The sequence below is a fragment of the Nerophis ophidion genome, linkage group LG26 (assembly GCF_033978795.1).
Source record: "Nerophis ophidion isolate RoL-2023_Sa linkage group LG26, RoL_Noph_v1.0, whole genome shotgun sequence".
Lineage (NCBI taxonomy): Eukaryota > Metazoa > Chordata > Actinopteri > Syngnathiformes > Syngnathidae > Nerophis > Nerophis ophidion.
Genome location: NC_084636.1, coordinates 12,122,266 through 12,143,733, shown reverse-complemented (window position 1 = coordinate 12,143,733; position 21,468 = coordinate 12,122,266). Strand labels below are relative to the sequence as shown.

At 41.3% G+C, this 21,468-nt stretch overlaps 1 protein-coding gene across 8 annotated transcripts in view; it reads left to right on the top strand.

The window, feature by feature from the left end:
• LOC133543384 (uncharacterized) overlaps positions 1–21,468 on the top strand; it is a 54,747-nt gene that overhangs the window by 28,377 nt on the left and 4,902 nt on the right. Inside the window, exon 8 of one of the 8 annotated variants that reach the window (XM_061887922.1) lies at positions 8,337–8,430. The exons of 5 other annotated variants lie outside the window; for them this stretch is intronic. In XM_061887922.1, the coding sequence (XP_061743906.1) occupies positions 8,337–8,430 (94 nt within the window). Of the gene's footprint in view, positions 1–8,336; positions 12,611–14,091; positions 14,713–21,468 lie in introns of those variants that run through there. 2 more of the 8 variants (XM_061887924.1, XM_061887921.1) reach the window with 2 other exon arrangements.

Genomic DNA, 21,468 nt, shown 5'->3' with positions numbered 1-21,468 from the left:
CTTATGTAAAGCATATCACCTAGGAACTCCAAAATTATTATCAGCTCAGTTTTGACCAAAATTGAGTTACTGGGTTTTGACTTTGGACGGGAGAGATGTATTCCCAACGATAAAGTCAATGAAATCACAAAGGTGAGTTTTGTTGATGTTATTGATTTATGTGCTAATCAGACATATTTAGTCGCGGCATGACCGCCAGCTAATCGATGCTAACATGCTATTTAGGCTAGCTGTATGTACATTTGTAGCTATATTTGCATCCAGCGTTTCCTTCCATCCACATTTAGTCCCAAACAAACACTTACCAATCGACGGATTTAAGTTGATCCAGTGTCACAAGATGCAAAACTTCTGATCGTTGGTCTGCACATTTTACCGGCGATGCTAAGGCAAACATGGCCGAATAGCGTCAATAGCTATTCGCTCAATAGCTTCAGTTTCTTCTTCAATTTAGTTTTCGCTATCTGCCTCCATACTCCAACCATCCGTTTCAATACATGCGTAATCTGTTGAATCGCTTAAGCCGCTGAAATCCGAGTCTGAATCCGAGCTAATGTCGCTATATCTTGCTGTGCTATTCACCAGACGTTTGTATTGGCATCGCTATGTTACGTCACAGGGAAATGGACAGTAGCTTGGCAGATAGCGAAAATCAGGCACTTTAAAGCTTTTTTTAGGGATATTCCGGGACGGGTAAAATTTTGAAAAAAACTTTGAAAAATAAAATAAGCGACTGGGAACTGATTTTTATTGGTTTTAACCCTTCTAAAATTGTGATAATGTTCCCCTTTAAACCTCCAGAGCCAGGGTAATACGCATTCTATGAATAAACAAAAGTGTCAGCGGAAAAAATTCCAAAAAGGGATCAACCGAAAATCACTCCTAAAAAGGAGGAAAATACCAACATAAGGACGAACTATAATTAGTGTCGTATCTGCTATGAAAAGTTAATATAAAACGCTCCAACAGGAGGAAGAACAAAAATGACTAACAATTTCTACTCTAATAAAGGTAAACAAAAAAATCACTCAAGGAAGAAAAGGTATTAGAAAAAATCAAAACTCACAACTTTGGTTGAACAAAGGCTAGATTACAAAGGTCGCTCTGAGGAGGAGAAAAAGTTCAATTCAAAATTACAGCGTGAGATTCTTTGTTCCAAGGGAGTAGACGTGGGAAGAGGCAAGGCCTGGACTTGGACATGAACATGAACTTGGACGCTAGACTGACACGAAAGCTCGAGGCGATCTGGCACAGAACAAGGAGAGGCATGAGCTTAAATGGAACATGAGGGTAATGGGAAACAGGTGGAAACAATCAAGGGTCAGGGATGACCTCAGACTGGTGACAGAAGAGGAAGGGCCTGTAATCTGAAACAAGAGGAGTTGCTTTTCAAAATAAAACATGAAAATCACAAGACAGAAAAAAACAAAACAAGACTTCCCTGTCACGGCTGCTTACACCAGGCGGTGCCTTTATGTCTGGTTTTGTTAGTGTTCTCTGGTGTTTGGTCGTAATTCCTGTCCTCTGCTTTTATTTAGTTGGCTCTTCCAGTTTTGTTGGTGTTTTCCCATAACCTGACTCCCGCCAGACCCTTGCAGTTCGCTGAGCTCCACACAAGGATCTGGGCTCAAAGGCTTTACAAACTCCTTCCAGATAGTAAAAAATAATGAACCAATCAGGATTGCCAGGAGGGATTTCATAGATTGCGTCGATTGATTCTGCTATTGCAACTGTTTGGTCGAATCTATCGATTCATTCTTTAAAAGATGGACAGGGAACAGTTTTGAAGGCATTTATTGGTGGCCGGGTTTGGATTTCCCAGTGTCACTCTCATCAGCGTCACGGGTTGATTTCGATGTGAGTGGTTGAAGTAGCACGTCATTCGAGATAACGGAAAAGTGGTTTATCCAATCACATACAATGATTTTTTTATACAAGGCCCCACCTTCTAAAGTACATCTCCTATTGAAAACTCCCAGATCCTTGAGTGGAGCTCAACGGACTACAAGGATGTGGCGAGAGTCAAGTTAGTTTTCCCGTGGCTTTTTTCTTTCTGTCCCAAAGCATTTCATCCCACCTGTTTTCTGTTTGCAATTAAGACTATTTAAGTTGATCCTCTTTCTACCTTGTGATGTTGTTATCGTTTCATTGGACTACGGAGGAGCTGTTTGATGCTAAAACTAATATGCACTACTTTGGGGACACCATCAGCTCCACATTTCCCGTGAGTGCTTTGCTGGGTTTCAGCAATTTTCTTTTTTCAATCAATCAATCAATGTTTACTTATATAGCCCTAAATCACTAGTGTCTCAAAGGGCTGCACAAACCACTACGACATCCTCAGTAGGCCCACATAAGGACAAGGAAAACTCACACCCAGTGGGACATCGATGACAATAATGACCCAGTGGGACGTCGGTGACAATGATGACTATGAGAACATGATACTGTGAAAGATCAATCCATAATGGATCCAACACAGTCGCGAGAGTCCAGTCCAAAGCGGATCCAACACAGCAGCGAGAGTCCCGTTCACAGTGGAGCCAGCAAGAAACCATCCCAAGAGGAGGCTGATCAGCAGCGCAGAGATGTCCCCAGCCGATACACAGGCGAGCAGTACATGGCCACCGGATCGGACCGGACTCCCTCCACAAAGGAGAGTGGGACATAGAAGAAAAAGAAAAGAAACGGCAGATCAACTGGTCTGAAAAGGGAGTCTATTTAAAGGCTAGAGCATACAAATGAGTTTTAAGGTGAGACTTAAATGCTTCTACTGAGGTAGCATCTCGAACTGTTACCGGGAGGGCATTCCAGAGTACTGGAGCCCGAAATGAAAAAGCTCTACAGCCCGCAGACTTTTTTTGGGCTTTGGGGATCACTAATAAGCCGGAGTCCTTTGAACGCAGATTTCTTGCCGGGACATATGGTACAATACAATCGGCAAGATAGGATGGAGCTAGACCGTGTATTATTTTATACGTAAGTAGTAAAACCTTAAAATCACATCTTAAGTGCACAGGAAGCCAGTGCAGGTGAGCCAATACAGGCGTAATGTGATCAAACTTTCTTGTTCTTGTCAAAAGTCTAGCAGCCGCATTTTGTACCAACTGTAATCTTTTAATGCTAGACATGGGGAGACCCGAAAATAATACGTTACAGTAATCGAGGCGAGACGTAACAAATGCATGGATAATGATCTCAGCGTCTTTAGTGGACAGAATGGAGCGAATTTTAGCGATATTGCGGAGATGAAAGAAGGCCGTTTTAGTAACGCTTTTAATGTGTGCCTCAAAGGAGAGAGTTGGGTCGAAGATAATACCCAGATTCATTACCGTGTCGCCTTGTTTAATTGTTTGGTTGTCAAATGTTAGAGTTGTATTATTAAATAGAGTTCGGTGTCTAGCAGGACCGATAATCAGCATTTCCGTTTTTTTGGCGTTGAGTTGCAAAAAGTTAGCGGACATCCATTGTTTAATTTCATTAAGACACGCCTCCAGCTGACTACAATCCGGCGTGTTGGTCAGCTTTAGGGGCATGTAGAGTTGGGTGTCATCAGCATAACAGTGAAAGCTAACACCGTATTTGCGTATGATGTCACCTAGCGGCAGGATGTAGATGCTGAAGAGTGCAGGGCCAAGGACCGAACCCTGGGGAACTCCACACGTTACCTTAACGTAGTCCGAGGTCACATTGTTATGGGAGAAACACTGCATCCTATCAGTAAGGTAAGAGTTAAACCAAGACAGGGCTAAGTCCGACATACCAATTCGTGTTTTGATACGTTCTAATAAAATATTATGATCGACAGTATCGAAAGCAGCGCTAAGATCGAGGAGCAGCAACATAGATGACGCATCAGAATCCATCGTTAGCAATAGATCATTAGTCATTTTTGCGAGGGCTGTCTCCGTCGAGTGATTTGCCCTGAAACCGGATTGAAAGGTTTCACATAGATTGTTAGACGCTAAGTGTTCATTTAACTGCTCCACAACAATTTTTTCGAGGATTTTTGAAATAAAGGGAAGGTGAGACACTGGTCGGTAGTTTACCATGAGGTCAGGATCGAGGTTAGGTCTTTTAAGAAGAGGATGAATAACCGCTTTTTTGAATGCTAGGGGAACAGTGCCCGAGGAAAGTGATAAATTTATAATATTTAGCACTGATGGACCTAATAATACAAAGAGCTCCTTGATCAGTTTCCCAGGAAGAGGGTCAAGTAAACATGTTGTTTGTTTCATTCCATTTACACGTTGTAACAATTCCTCTAATGTTATTTCCTCAAAACGAGAGAAACTATTTTGGAGGGCAGTATCCGCCGTATATACAATCGTGTCAGTGTTAATAGAACCCCGTTGTAGCTGGGACGCATTGTCTTTAATCTCCTTTCTAATGACTTCAATTTTCTTACTAAAGAATTGCATAAAGTCATCAGCTGAGTGGGTGGAGCTACTGGAAGGAGTGCCTTGTTGGGTTAGCGATGCTACCGTACTAAACAAAAATTTAGGATCGTTTTTATTGCGGTGGATGAGATTTGAGTAATAATTAGCTTTAGCTAAGGTAAGCATGCGTTTATAAGTTATTAAACCATCACTAAATGCTTGATGGTGCACCTCAAGTTTAGTCGTGCGCCATTTGCGTTCCAGCTTTCTGCATAATAATTTCTGAGCTTTAGTTTCTTCTGTAAACCACGGGGTGCGCTTTTTTGGAGCCTTTTTTAACTTTAGCGGTGCTATGTTATCAATGGTTTCGCGCAGGGCGTCGTTAAAGTTGTTAGTGAGGTTATCAATAGAGCCCACATACTTTGGGAATGGTGCCATTACCGAGGGCAGTAGGTCAGCAAGAGTTGTCGTTGTGGCCGTATTAATGTTGCGGCTGCTATAGCAGTTATTATTATTATTAGTTTGACGAACATGCGTCTGAACCTCGAATTTTATAAGGTAATGATCGGACAATACTTTAGTATACGGGAGTATCGTAACTTTGGAAGCGGTGATACCCCTGACAAGCACTAGGTCTATCGTATTACCGTTGCGATGCGTGGGTTCATTTATTATTTGTGTGAGACCACAGCTATCAATTATAGTCTGGAGCGCTACGCACGGTGGGTCCGATGGGGTATTCATATCGATATTAAAGTCCCCCATTATGATTATATTATCGGCGTGTGTCACTAGATCAGCAACGAACTCTGAGAATTCATTGATAAAGTCCGAACAGGGCCCTGGGGGGCGGTAGATAACAGCCAGGTGTAGAGGCAGCGGTGTGACAGACCTCATAGTAAGCACCTCAAACGATTTATATTTATTATTTATGTTAGGACTAAGGTTAAAATTTTCGTTGTATATTAGTGCGACCCCCCCACCCCTTTTAAGCGGACGGGCAATATGCGCATGTGTAAAGTTAGGAGGACATGCCTCATTTAGCGCAAAAAAGTCGTTTGGTTTAAGCCAGGTTTCACTGAGACCGATGACGTTAAGATTGTTGTCTCTGATGATATCATTAACTAACAACGTTTTGGGAGACAATGATCTTATGTTTAAAAAACCTATATCCTATATTATTTTATTGTATTTTCTTCATAGTCTGTCCAGGCAGAGTATTTCTTAGGCTGCTCCCCCCACGACCAACCTCAGATAAGCGGAAGAAGATGGATGGATGGATTGACATTGAGACCAGCCACAGGATAACTTGAATGTAATTTGTCTTAGAGATGCACATAATATCCAAATTCGATTCATTCAGTAAATGTTGCACTTAGTCACATTTAGGTGTAATCCTTCTCATGTTAAAATGTCCAAAAAGGAGATCGCCTTGATTTAGCTTTGCAGTCCCATAAGACACAAACGTTATTTAGTGTCTTAAAATGTTTGTATTTACATTTAATGATCGCTATGTTCCTTTGTGGTTGTGGGTTAGCATTGTCGATGCATTCGTTTAATCTGGAGCCAAAAGATATTAAAAGAGGACACGACGCATAGACTTAAAATAAGAAGTATTTATTCCCCATTGCATACAATTCTAATAAAATCTGACTGAGCGCTATCTGTGCCTAGTAGGATTTAACACGGCGTCTTACACAGGGCTGTCCGAACGCGCCATATATCACAATGTATGAATATGCAATGAGGTGTCTGCTTCCAGGAATCTTCCTATGCCTTCTCCTTTCTAGACTCCGACTTCATATCCGCTGTTGTCCTTCAGACACCGGCAAAGAAGCCATGCCAACAGTGGCAAGAATGTGGCCGATTGAGAGGCACTTACCTGTTGTAGAGTTCCTATCGTTTTCTCGATGTGCCTGCCTGTCAGGTTCAAACACCGATGACATCTATTAAACAGACTAGAAGCAAGGAGTCAGGCAGAGACAGAGTTACATTTTACTCTTGAGGAGAGATGTATTGGGCTGTACACTCAGTTACAGTTCCAACCTACGCTCGAAGGCACAGCCCACGTGCTCCACTATTTATTCGGGAGGTCCCTGGTTACATCACTGAGGCTGCTTCTGAAGGAAGGGGGGTAATTTTATCAGCCCCTGTTAGACAGAATATATGATTATTTCAAAAATGGAAATGTGCTGACACTCGTGATATCGCCCTGTCTCTGCTTAGTCTGCGCCAAGCTACTTGATTGTCGCCCTTGGGTCTGGACACATACACTGATACGAGACGACTCCCAATCCAAGATTGCAAGTTCTCCCCTTGCACAGATAGAAAAGTACAACTTCAGCACAATTGATAATAACCATAACAACGCCCTTTAAGTATAAGAGTTGTATGATAACTTATACATAATTACTCTAATACCGCCGCATTGACAGATGGCTGGGTGTCCCCAGTCCCGACAGAATTAAGCAATCAATCAATGTTTACTTGTATAGCCCTAAGTCACTACTGTCTCAAAGGGCTGCACAAACCACAACACAAACCACTACGACATCCTCGATAGGCCCACATAAGGGCAAGGAAAACTCACACCCAGTGGGACGTCGGTGACAATGATGACTATGAGAACCTTGGAGAGGACGAAAGCAATGGATGTCGAGCGGGTCTAACATGATACTGTTAAAGTTCAATCCATAATGGATCCAACACAGCCGCGGGAGTCCAGTCCAAAGCGGATCCAACACAGCAGCGAGAGTCCCGTTCACAGCGGAACCAGCAGGAAACCATCCCAAGCGGAGGCGGATCAGCAGCGCAGGGATGTCCCAAGCCGATACACAGGCGAGCGGTCCATCCTGGGTCCCGACTCTGGACAAGCGGTTCATCCTGGGTCTCGACTCTGGACAGCCAGTACGTCATCCATGGCCACCGGATCGGACCCCCTTCACAAGGGAGAGTAGGACATAGGAGAAAAAGAAAAGAAACGGCAGATCAACTGGTCTAAAAAGGGAGTCTATTTAAAGGCTAGAGTATACAAATGAGTTTTAAGGTGAGACTTAAATGCTTCTACTGAGGTAGCATCTCGAACTGTTACCTCTATAGCCCGCAGACTTTTTTTGGGCTTTGGGAATCCCTAATAAGCCGGAGTCCTTTGAACGCAGATTTCTTGCCGGGACATATGGTACAATACAATCGGCAAGATAGGATGGAGCTAGACCGTGTAGTATTTTATACGTAAGTAGTAAAACCTTAAAGTCACATCTTAAGTGCACAGGAAGCCAGTGCAGGTGAGCCAGTACAGGCGTAATATGATCAAACTTTCTTGTTTGGTAGACATGGGGAGACCCGAAAATAATACGTTACAGTAATCGAGGCGAGACGTAACAAACGCATGGATAATGATCTCAGCGTCTGTAGTGTGACAGAAGTGCCTTGGGTCGGCGAAAACAGCTTTGTAGTATGATGTAGTTTCTGCCAAAGTTGGACATATTGATCCTAGAGTCACAACTGCCCGGCCATTTGTATTCAAGTTGGTTGGGTACCGATTCAAGGAAGTTGAAGCCATAGCCCCATCATCGAAACCAGACTGACATCGATGAAGTCAGCACCCTGCCAGACCCGGGGCAAAGATGGCGTAAGCATGGTTGTGCTGTACGTAGGCCACGTTGTTCACTTCCTCGGGTCCAGTGTTAGTCTTCACGTCGCCCGGCCAGAAGCAAGCAGTAGTGTATAAGGAATACGAATGTGAATATGAAGTCAGTATAAAAAAAATGACTTTTATATTCTGTGATGGCCTTACAAGTATTTTAGAAGGCACACCGAGGACTTGCCAGCCATCCTTCATTCTTTCATCTTTCAATGTTTTTGTATGCAGCCTTCACTAGAACCATTAGACACCTGATATACAGTACATAAAAGAAATTTGAGGAACCACTGACCCTTTTGTTGATTATGACAAAGGTACAAGATGCTCTACACCCAGAGTTGTTGGACACCTTCTAACGAGGAATCTCCTGAGGCGGCGCTTCCTGCCACCAAGCAGGATGTGACAGAGGTACAGTGGGATCTGTCCTGGATGGAGATGTCCAATCTTCTCAATCACAGCTGAAGGTTCTATTTCACCTCTTTCATGTATGAGCAGTTCAGCATTTACTGTACATCAGTGGTGCCCAACCACCGGTACCGGGCCGTGGCTCGATTGGTACCGGGCTGCAGAAGAATTTTTAATTTTTTTAAATAATTTTTTTAATTTTTATTAAATCAACATAAAAACACAAGATTCACTTACAATTAGTGCACCAACCCAAAAAAAACCTCCCTCCCCCATTTACACTCATTCACATATCAATATAGATCAGTAGTTCTTAACCTGGGTTCGATGGAACCCTAGGGGTTCGGTGAGTCGTCCTCAGGGGTCGGCGGAGGTCAAAACACACCCGACTCATCGTGTAGATACAAACTTCTCCCTATCGCTGTATTACGGATCCGGCAACAGCTGACTGATTAGCATGTGTGTAATTTGTTGTGAGTTAATGCACTGTGTTGGTTTTGTTGTTTGAACAAGGTGATGTTCATGCACGGTTCATTTTGTGCACCAGTAAAAAAAAAACATGGTAACACTTCAGTACGGGGAAGATATTCAGCATTAATTAGTTGCTTATTAGCATGCAAATTAGTAACATATTGGATCATAACTAGTCTTCATTAAGTACTTATTCGGCATGGCCTTATTATAACCCTAACCCTCTCACACCAACCCCAACCCTAACCAAATAACTCTAAATTAAGTCTTTATTAGTTAGAATATGTTCCCCTAGTGTCCAAATAACTCCAAATTAAGTCTTTATTAGTTAGAATATGTACCCCAAGTGTCCAAATAACTCTTAATTGAGTCGTTGTTACATAGAATATGTTCCCCTAGTGTCCAAATAACTCTAAATTAAGTCTTTATTACTTAGAATATGTTCCCCCTAGTGTCCACATAACTCTAAATTAAGTCCTTGTTAATTACAATATGTTCCCCTAGTGTCCAAATAACTCTAAATTAAGGCTTTGTTAATTACAATATGTTCCCCTAGTGTCCAAATAACTCTAAATTGAGTCGTTTTTACTTAGAATATGTTCTCCTATTGTCCAAATAACTCTAAATTAAGTCTTTATTACTTAGAATATGTACCCATAGTGTCCGAGTAACTCTAAACTGAGTCGTTGTTACATAGAATATGTTCCCCTAGTGTCCAAATAACTCTAAATTGAGTCGTTGTTACATAGAAAATATTCCCCTAGTGTCCAAATAACTCTAAAATAAGTCTTTATTACTTAGAATATGTTCCCCTAGTGTCCAAATAACTCTAAATTGAGTCGTTGTTACATAGAATATGTTCTCCTAGCAGGGACCTGCACATGATTATAGAGGGGCTGGGGCTCAAAGTCAGAAAAGGGCAGGACATTTTTTTTTTATCCTTTACACAATATGGAAATTATTGTAAAATTAAATTTGCTAATAGGAAGCTAACTACTAAGCTGTGTGTCCTTTGTAGGTAAAAGTGATTGCCATTTCTTTTGTGTCAACAAATTATTGTCATAATGAGTTAATTCACAATATCATAGGCTTGAAAGACATGAAAAGCAACAAAACACTGGTTTATTATTAGGCTATTTATTGTTAAAGATAAGCACTTGAATAATGAACATTGAACAGTGCAACATGAACTTCAAAAAAAAAAAAAAAATATCCAAATGGAAAAAACTTCAATGTGAAAATCTGTCCTTCTTCCCTTAACTTGATGAAAACACCATCAAGTTGTAACTTATGGTCTTTCTCACTTAATGCTCAGACTAAACAACTGAAACGCAATACAACTTTATATCGAAACCTCTACTATGAGAGAAATGTGATCTGCCGTAAACACAGTGCATTTTATTTTGAAAATTAACCCCGTGTTTTATTTTGTATTTTGCACACTACTTCCTGTCCGGCACGATCCGCTGTGCCCTGTGCGGAATTGATGTGCCGTGCTCAATTGATGCACCGTGCTCCCACGTCCGGCAAAAACAGAAGCTGACACATTGAATAATAGAATAATACAGCGTTTTTCTGAAATATTACCCATATTAGATGCCGGATAAGTGGACGGCGACTAGACCATAACTCACAGGTTCAAGCTGCTTCACTGTCACGTCTCTCTCTCTCACTCACTCACTCACTCACTCACTCGCCCTCTCTCTCTCTCTCTAGCGGAAGCGCAGACTCAAACAAGCCGGTATTACAAGAAAACGTGGAGTTTTTGTAGCGCTGTTTTTTGTTTTTGTTTTGTTTTTTTACATCCCTAACAGGAATTTATTAATGCTGTTTAAAGAAAAAAATCAACAACAAAAACACACACAGGCAGAGGGCACTTTTTAAGACAAAGCAAAAGAGGGCAGGGGCTCAAGCACCCATAGGGCCCTATGTGTGCACGTTCCGGTCACCCTAGTGTCCAAATAACTCTAAATTTAGTCGTTTTTACTTAGAATATGTTCTCCTAGTGTCCAAATAACTCTAAATTAAGTCTTTATTAGTTAGAATATGTACCCCTAGTGTCCAAATAACTCTAAATTGAGTCGTTGTTACATAGAATATGTTCCCCTAGTGTCCAAATAACTCTAAATTAAGTCTTTATTACTTAGAATATGTTCCCCTGAGGTCCAAATAACTCTAAATTAAGTCTTTATTGCTTAAAATATGTTTCCCTAAGGTCCAAATAACTCTAACTTAAGTCTATGTTACTTAGAATATGTTCCCCTAGTGTCCAAATAACTCTAAATTGAGTCGTTGTTACATAGAATATGTTCCCCTAAGGTCCAAATAACTCTAAATTAAGTTTTTATTACTTAGAATATGTTCACCTAGTGTCCAAATAACTCCAAATTAAGTCTTTATTACTTAGAATATGTTCCCCTAGTGTCCAAATAACTCTAAATTAAGTCTTTATTGCTTAAAATATGTTTCCCTAAGGTCCAAATAACTCTAAATTACGTCTATGTTACTTAGAATATGTTCCCCTAAGGTCCAAATAACTCTAAATTAAGTCTATGTTACTTATGTATATGTATATGTTCTCCATAATAAAGTGCTACCAAAACATATAAAAAAAGGGAATAAGCGGTAGAAAATGGATGGACTTTATCTTGAATTTGAGAAAAACAAACACATTTTATTTTTCACTAAAGAAGGGTTCGGTGAATGCGTACAAGAAACTGGTGGGGTTCGGTACCTCCAACAAGGTTAAGAACCACTGATATAGATCAATACAGTCTGCAGGGATACAGTCCGTAAACACTCAATCTAACTTTAATCGGCAATATTTCCATAGCAATAATAAATAAGTATGGAGACCAAGGGCACCCTTGTTTTAGGCCTCTTAATCGAGGTATTGTCCCTGAGATGTATCCATTATTGATCATTCTACAGCTAGTTTTATTACATAGCGTTAAAGTTATTAACCACATTAAAGCACACGTACTTAACTCGCGCCTGTTTGCTCAGCTTTGTGAGGAGATGGACGTGGAGCACAGACACCTTCTCTTATACACAGAAATAAGAGGGTTATCCCGTGGGAAATCACTGGCCAAAGTATTCGAATTACGAGAGCCACTGCAAAGATTCCTCTCAGAAAAGAAGTTACCTCTGGCAGAACATTTCAGTGACGAGGAATGGGTCGCCAAACTGGCTTACCTATGCGACATATTCAGCTTGCTCAATGAACTCAATCTGTCACTTCAGGGAAAAATGACAACTGTATTTAAATTGGCAGATAAAGTAGCTGCATTTAAAATTGAACCGGATTAGTGGGCACTTCCCAACTTCAAAAGACCCACGAACTGCCAAGGAATGGATCCGCGACCCATTTGTCAAGAAGATCAAATGCTGGAGATCGCAAATGACGGCATCCTCAAAGGCTTACTGAAACCCACTACTACCCACCACGTAGTCTGATAGTTTGTATAACAATGATGAAATATTAACATTGCAACACATGCCAATACGGCTTTTTTAGTTTACTAAATTACAATTTTAAATTTCCCGCGGAGTTTTGTCTTGAAAACGTTGTGTAATGATGACGTGTACACAGGACGTCACGCGTTTTTAGGAAGTATGAGCGCTACGCACACACACAGGTAAAAGTCGTCTGCTTTAAAGGGGAAGATTATCACAATTTCAAAAGGGTTAAAAACAATAAAAATCAGTTCCAAGTGGCTTGTTGTATTTTTTGACGTTTTTTTCAAAATTTTACCGGTCCTGGAATATCCCTAAAAAAAGCTTTAAAGTTCTTGATTTTCGCTATTTGCGATGCGACTGTCCATTTCCCTGTGACGTCATACAGGGCTGCCAATACAAACAACATGGCGGTTACCACAGCAAGATATAGCGACATTAGCTCGGATTCAGACTCGGATTTCAGCGATTCAACAGATTACGCATGTATTGAAACAGATGGTCGGAGTATGGAGGCAGATAGCGAAAACGAAATTGAAGAAGAAATTGAAGCTATTGAGCGAATAGCTATTGACGCTATTTGGCCATAGCGTGGGTGTACCTAATGAAGAGGCCCATAGCATGGCGTCCTTATTAGTCATAAGGCAGCCATGCTGTGGTAACCGCCATGTTGTTTGTATTGGCAGCCCTGTATGACGTCACAGGGAAATGGACAGTCGCATCGCAAATAGCGAAAATCAAGAACTTTAAAGCTTTTTTTAGGGATATTCCGGGAGGTGTAAAATTTTGACAAAAACTTCGAAAAATAAAACAAGCCACTGGGAACTGATTTTTATTGTTTTTAACCCTTTTGAAATTGTGATAATGTTCCCCTTTAAGCCTATCTTTGTTCTCACTCGTTCTGCCTTCATTGCGTTTGCTGCATGCAACTTGTTTTACGTGAGTTTTCTGCCTAGTCTCGAGTTTTTGCCAGTGTTTTGACCACGTTAGTCTTGTGTTTAGCCTCAGCTTCTACGTGCGACCGGCACACATCCGCTTTTTTTTGTCGTATGAGTTTTATGAGTTACTGTAAATAAATAATTTCCTACCACATGTCTTGGTTCCGGAGCCGTCCGTTTTGCATTCCGGGAGAACAATCCCGCATAAAAATGCGACCCCCATGTGACACGGTGATTCCTTGTTTAAAATTCCCGGAGCTGAAACTTTACTATGGATCAGAGCGGTCAAGCAGACATGGATCGCAACCGAATGTCAACCAGCAGGTTTCGGTGAGAAAATTGTGGTTAAAAAGTCGCCTAATTATCCTAGTAAATGTGTTTAAAAACATCGAAATACGTCCCAAAGCTATCGCGTTTTTTTTGCTTGTTTTTTTTCTAGTCCGTCGCTATCAATTTCCTCAAACACAAATCTTTCATCCTCGCTCCAATTAATGGGGAAATTGTCGTTTTCTCGGTCCGAATAACTGTTTTTGTCGGAGGCTCCCATTAAAATCCATGTGAATATGTGAGGAGCCCCCACACTTGCGACGTCATCGTCTGCGACTTCCGGTAAAAGCGAGGCTTTTTCAGGAAGTACCAAAAGTGGCGAAATTTATCGTCGATTTTCTCCACTAAATCCTTTCAGCAAAAATATGGCAATATCGCGAAATGATCAAGTATGACACATAGAAAATCTCTTTACAGTCGGCCTTTAAAAGTGTATTTTAGACAAAAACTCTACTTGTTTTCTTGATTAAAGTCATGACAGAATACTCCGAGGTCGCCACCACAGAACTGAAAACACTGTTGCCATTTCCAACATCCTATCTGTGTGAAGCGGGATTTTCTGCAGTGACAGCCACCAAAACAAAACAACGTAGCAGACTGGACATAAGCAACACACTTCGGGTGTCTTTGTCTCCCAGTACCCCCAGTTGGGAGCGTCTCCTTGCAGAGAAACAAGCTCAGGGCTCCCATTGATTTAGCGTTACGGTGAGTTAAATATCTCATGCACTTTCTATTCGATTTTAATGTTGCATCTTATTTTGAAGGCATGTAAACGTTACCATAGCAACGAAAATCAGAGCGGGTTTGGGCAGAGGGAGGTGAGGGAGAGGAGGAGAGCTAGTGAGTCGACTCGGACACACAAATATGCAGGAGGCTTATCTGACAGGTCAAACTGAAAACTTTATTTTAGCTGTTGAAAAATAACATTCATAATGACAGTAGTGTGGAATTGCTGGTTCTTGTCATTTACATATTTTTCCACGTGATTTTTTTTATTTATGCAATGGGCAGAGAGGAAGTTACCAGAGACTTTGATGTTATTCTCATGTTATGTTGTTGGCGCAATGTGCTAATAAAGGTCCTTATGAGTTCACAGTGGATTCACGTTTATTATTTTAATTTTTTCATGACAAAAAAAAAAAAAAAATCATACTCGTTACGTTGTTGGCGTAATGTGCTAATAAAGGTCCATATGAGTACACAGTGGATCAGGATTGGGTATCGAATGACAAACACATTTCGGGAGAACATCCTCACTGTAAGACAACATAAACGCAACATTACAAATACCCAGAACCCCATGCATCCATGACAATTCTAGAGAGTCAATTTAGAAATTTCGAAAATATGCACATTTTTGCCAGACCAGACGCTCTTGCAGATTTAAGTTTTTGTGCTTATTAAGTGCCTCAAAGTGGGAGATTCATATTCAATGAGGCAAGGTGGGAAATTAAATCAGTGATTTTTCAGTGATCAGTAAATTGTTCCACCTCTATTATACTTTACTGAGCCAAGAGTCCCAGATTCCAGACTGCTGACTTGGGATTAAAGGTATTGGATTCAAACACGGATCTAACTGACAGTATTTTGTTCCACTTGATCATACTTTACTGAGCCAGGAGTCCTCAATGACATTTGTGCATGGACTAAAATCTTATCTTCACAAGACTGATCATAGCCCAGTGGTTAAGACTGTTGAATTAGAACATAAGGTACTGGTTTCGAACCCCACTCCTGTTGACAGTATTTTCTTACAACTCATCAAACTTTAGTCAGCCAAGGGTCGTACATATGATTTCTGTATGGAAAGAAAACAACTCTCCTCAAGACCAAGGAGAGCCTAGTGGTTAAGACTGCTGACTTGGAATCAGAGGTATTGGGTTCAATCCCCACAATAGAGGACTGTGCTTTTTTCAATCTCATCTTACTTTACTGAACCAGGAGTCCTCGATTACATTTGTGTATGGAACGCAATCTTGTCGTCACAGTGTCCAGGATAGACCAGAGGTTAAGACTGCTGACTCGGATTGAAAGGTACAGGGTTTGAACCCCACTCTGCTTGATGGTATTTCATTCTACCTCATCATACTTTACTGAGCCAGGAGTGTATATGAAAAAAACTTCCTTCTACAAGATCCAGGGTAGCCCAGTGGTTAAGACTGTTGACTCAAGTTGAAGGGTACAGGGTTTGAATCCTGGTTGCGTCAACATGTAATTTACAAAACTGCCTGTCTCCCATGTAATGTTAAAATAATTATATAACAAACTTTTTTTTTATCCAATTAAAATGTAACTATTTTATTTTAAATTGTACCCAGGAGAGGTCATTAGTCAACGCTGTTTTTTTATTAACTTTTTACTCCTATTCCCACCCACCTGAGGAATTACACTCACTCGCTCATTCTCACACACACACACACACACACACACACACACAGGTAACCCCTAAGGTGTCATCATTGACTATTGGACTATTTATTTTTGATTATTATTATCTTTAGTGTTGACTTAATTTTTCAACTGTACGTTACTCAAACAACTAGCACATAACATTAGTCTGTGTGGGGGAGAAGAAACACCCCGCAGTGTATATCGTTTTGACACCATACAGTCAAATTACTGATTCCATGTATGGGGTTTGAACTCACTACCCCTGTATTAGGAGGCCGCAGTGTTGACCATTGAGCTATCCTGGGTCCCATTAAGGCTTGGTTTTCGCTCATATACAAATGTAATCAGTGAACTATGATTGAGGAGAAACAAAAAACAAGATGTTCCTAGTCATGGTTTTGAACCCAGTTATTCTGCGTGAGAGGTAGCAGTCTCAACCAATGAGCTATCCTGGTTCCCGCTGACCCTTGGTTTTCGCCCATATACAAATGTAATCAGTGAACTATGACCGAGGCGAAACAAAAAACAAGATGTTCCTAGTTATGGATTTGAACCCAGTAGTGCTGCATTGGAGGTAGGAGTCTTAACCATTGAGCTATTCTTGATCCCATCAGTCTTGTTCTCGCTCATATACAAATGTAATCGGTGAACTATGATCGAAGAGAAACAAAAACAAGATCTTCCTAGTTATGGATTTGAACCCAAGTGTACTGCGTGAGAGGCAGCAGTCTCAACCATTGAGCTACCCTGGGTACCGCTAACTTTTGGTTTTCGCTCATATACTAATGTAATCAGTGAACTATGACCGAGGCGAAACATAAGACAAGATCTTCCTAGTTATGGATTTGAACCCAGTAGTACTGCATGAGAGGCAGCAGTCTGAACCATTGAGCTATTCTTGGTCCTAGTTAATTTATTTTCGCTCATATGCAAATGTATTCAGTGAACTATGATCGAGGAGAAACAAAAAGAAGATATTCCTAGTTATGGATTTGAACCCAGTTGCGCTGCGTGAGAGACAGCAGTCTTAACCATTGAGCTATCCTGGGTACCACTTACATCTGGTTTTCGCTCATATACAAATGTAATCAGTGAACTATGACCGAGGCAAAACATAAGAGAAGATCTTCCTAGTTATGGATTGGAACCCAGTAGTATTGCATGGGAGGCCGCAGTCTTAACCATTGAGCTATCCTTGGTCCCATTTAGTTTTCGCTCATATACAAATGTAGTCAGTGAACTATGATCGGGGAGAAACAAAAACAAGATCTTCCATGTTATGGATTTGAACCCGTCATATACAAAATATACAACATAAGGTGTCAAAAAACATTTAAATAATGAATAAAGTAAAGTATATTTATATAGTGCTTTTTCTCTAATGCCTCAAAGCGCTTTACATAGTGAAACCCAATATCTAATTTTTAGATTTAAACCAGCGTGGGTGGCACTGGGAGCAGGTGGATAAAGTGTCTTGCCCAAGGACACGGCTACCAACCAAGCTATATATGGGGAAATAACTACAAACATGCGCTACATTCCTTAACTGTGTTACAAAAAAGATCAATTAGACTGATACATCATGTTGGATAAAGAGAACATACAAACACTTTATTTTTTAAGTCAAACATTTTAAAGTTCGGTCATTTGGTAAAATTGCAAACAGCTAAAATGATGTACAAAGCAAACTATATAACCTGCTACCAAAGAATGTACCACAATTCTTCCCAACTAAAGAGGAGAAATATAACCTTAGAGGACAATCTAATTTAAAACACGTACAACACTTAGAAACTTTGGTATGTCAGTATGTGGAATTCAATTATGGAATGGATTAAGTAAAGAAGTTAAACATTGTACTGATATGATCCAGTTTGAGAGGTTGTTCAAAGTACAAAGAAGAATAATTATGAGAAAGACCTTCAACCTTATTGAAAATAAGATATTCTTCATCTCACTATGTTAATAATGACTGACTTATTATATATTACAAAACTGTTGTGTTACTCAAACAGTGTTACTGTTTTTCCTTTTCCATTTATAGGCTGTAAATGTGATGGGACACAAGTAGGGGATTTTATTTTTTTGTTTGTTTCATTGCCATGCAAGTTTTATAGTGTTTTATTGCTGTGGATTTTAAATTGCAGGTTTTTATATTGTAGGATTTGATTATAGTTTTATTTGCATGTTTTTATATTTTAGAAGTTGATTGTATTTTGAATTGCACGTTTTTAAATTTTAGAATTTGATATATCTACACATGTATGTCTATATATATATACACATATATATATATATATATATATATATATATATATATATATATATATGTGTATACATACCACAATGTGTGTGTGTGTGTAATATATATATATATATATATATATATATATATATATATATATATATATATATATATATACACACTGTATATTACCAAATAAACGCCTCTTCCTAATAATAGCCCATGTATAGCGATACACCACAACTGACTGGAAGTGGGGGAAAAGCTGGGAAAGTAGGCAAAAGTCCTCAAAGTTTTAAAAAATCAGTCACACAAGTCCCGCAGCTGGCCACCCGAGTCAAGGGATGCCCAGCATGTCCATAGCGCACACCGCAAAGTCACACTGGAAGTGGGTGGGGAAAGTTGGGAAAGTAGGCAAAAGTCCTCCAAATGTTCAAAAATCGTACCTGGGATGGAGTCCCACAAGTCCCCCATGTCCCAAAAATTCAAAAAATGAATAAAATCCAGGGGCCGGTTTCGGCCCGTGAGACTAAATCCAGCAGAAAATTGGCATTATAAACAAAGGGAGAGAGTTTAGAGGGGAAAAACATGCATTTCCCGGCAGGTGGGCTATTGGTGCTGCCTGAAAAAGCACCCCCCCCCTAACTCCGCCTGTGGAGGTCCAATCATCACATGGTTTTCACAGTATACAGGGGGGGTAAGGATGAGTCACCAGGGTGAGTTTCATGTCTCTACGAGCAACTTAGCCAGAGATAGATAGGGGGTGCATTTTCCGGCAGGTGAGCTGTTGGTGCTGCCTGAAAAAGCACCCCCCCCCCTAACTCCGCCTGTGGAGGTCCAATCATCACATGGTTTCCACAGTATACAGGGGGGGTAAGGATGAGTTACTAGGGTGAGTTTCATGTTTCTACGAGCATCCTAGCCAGAGATAGATAGGGGGTGCATTTTCCGGCAGGTGAGCTGTTGGTGCTGCCTGAAAAAGCACCCCCCCCCTAACTCCGCCTGTGGAGGTCCAATCATCACATGGTTTTCACAGTATACAGGGGCGGTAAGGATGAGTTACTAGGGTGAGTTTCATGTCTTTACGAGCAACCTAGCCAGAGATAGATAGGGGGTGCATTTTCCGGCAGGTGAGCTGTTGGTGCTGCCTGAAAAAGCACCCCCCCCCTAACTCCGCCTGTGGAGGTCCAATCATCACATGGTTTTCACAGTATACAGGGGGGGGGGGGGTAAGGATGAGTCACCAGGGTGAGTTTCATGTCTCTACGACCATGCTAGCCAGAGATAGATAGATGTTCAGGCAGCTGGAATCAACTCTTCACTGAAAATGCACCCCCACCATAACTCCATCTCTGGTACTTCGGGTACTTTTGGTAAAGTTATTTGTGAATGTTCAGTTTGAAAATTCTTAAAACCAAAACAACGATAGGTATCAGATGCATTCATTTATTAATGTATTCATCCATCCACCCATGAGCTTCTTATAGTTAAAGAAAATGTCATTTTTAAAATACATGTATTGGATCACGTCGAGTGAAGCAGCAAACATTCGTTCTCCTTGATGTCTCTAAAAAAGTACATATAGAGGCTTACTTTGGTGTATATATTCTTTAATACAATACTTCAATACATTTTCGGGACAGCAAATATTCCTATATTACATGGTTATTGTTTTCGCCTTATCTGAATGGTGGCGAAATCATTAAAGGCTCACAATTAATCCATCCATTAATAAATCCAAAGTAAACACAACTTGGATTATTTCACCTTATGTACTTTTTTTATGCCGAAAGAGGCGATGTACCCACCTGAATGACGACGAAATCATTGAAGAATCACAATTAATCCATCCATTAATACATCCAATGTTATGGTTTACTAAGGACGTGACGGCAAACGGACACCAGATGGCAGTAATGTCCAAAGATTTATTCTTATATGAAGTAAAAAAGAAAAAAAAAAAAAAAATATATATATATATATATATATATATATATATAATACTAAATATAATAATAATAACAATGCTAATAAACTAGAGAATGATGTGCGTGTCAAAAACCCAAGAGTGTGTGTTGTAAGACTATGTGTGTATAGATTAACTGGAGTGTCTTACCAAAGTGTGGAGGTGCGTGTTGAGAGACGCGATGCAGTCCAATAAGGGCAAGACAGGCAGGGTAGTCCGTGGAAGGAAGCAAGGAGTCGAGGGACGAAGGAAGCAATCCGAGGACGAAGGAGATCCGGGGAAGAGTGAGATGCACAGCTCACTTTGCAGGTGACGGAGAGTTCTGCGGGGACACGGGAAAAGACACTGAGAACCACGGAGAGACTGAACACAAGGAAAACAGGATTTGCATAACGCAGGATGATCGCTTACTGTACTTCAACAGAGAACTAAGTTCCCGCCAGGATCCCTGGGTCCACTGGTCCTTTAAGCAGCTCACGTCATCAGTCACAGGTGTGGACTGCGGCCAGCTGCGGCGGAGAGTGGGCGCGGTCCACTTGACGAGCGCGGGGGCGTGTCCGGGTGCGCTGTCAGCGGGCCCTCTGGGTGGAACCGCAGCGGAGGAAGATGCAGACCGAATGTGACGCAACATCCAAAGTAAAGACAACTTGGATTATTCACCTTGTTATGTACATTTTTATGCCGAAAGAGGCGATTTTAGCCGAGTTTAGCTACTTTTCGAGACGGGTGACGCAACCGAGTGACGTAAGCGCGCTCCCGCCAGGGGGTGCATTTTACGGCGGGGGTGCATAATTCGGCACAACACCTGAACAAACCACAAGACGTCCACAACAGGCAGGGGCAGAGGAAACTCTGCCGCCCAAGTAAGTGCCGTACTGTTGTGGAGCTGTGGGGACACCCAACTGCCTTTGGCTGTGGGCTTGCGGGCTCGTGCGTCGTACGATGGCTGTGTGGTTCTGTGGACACGGGGCGATTTGGACCCAGAGACCTGCGGAGACCCCCGGAGCGACCAAGAGATGGAGCGGGACGGGTGCGGTCACGTAGGTCCCGCGAGTGACCGAGACTGGCGAGGAGAGTGGGAGTGCCCCAACACTTTGACGCGGAACTAAAGCAAAGGCAGGGGAAACCCTGGACGGCGTGGCGCAGTGGAAGAGTGGCCGTGCGCAACCCGAGGGTCCCTGGTTCAATCCCCACCTAGTACCAACCTCGTCGCGTCCGTTGTGTCCTGAGCAAGACACTTCACCCTT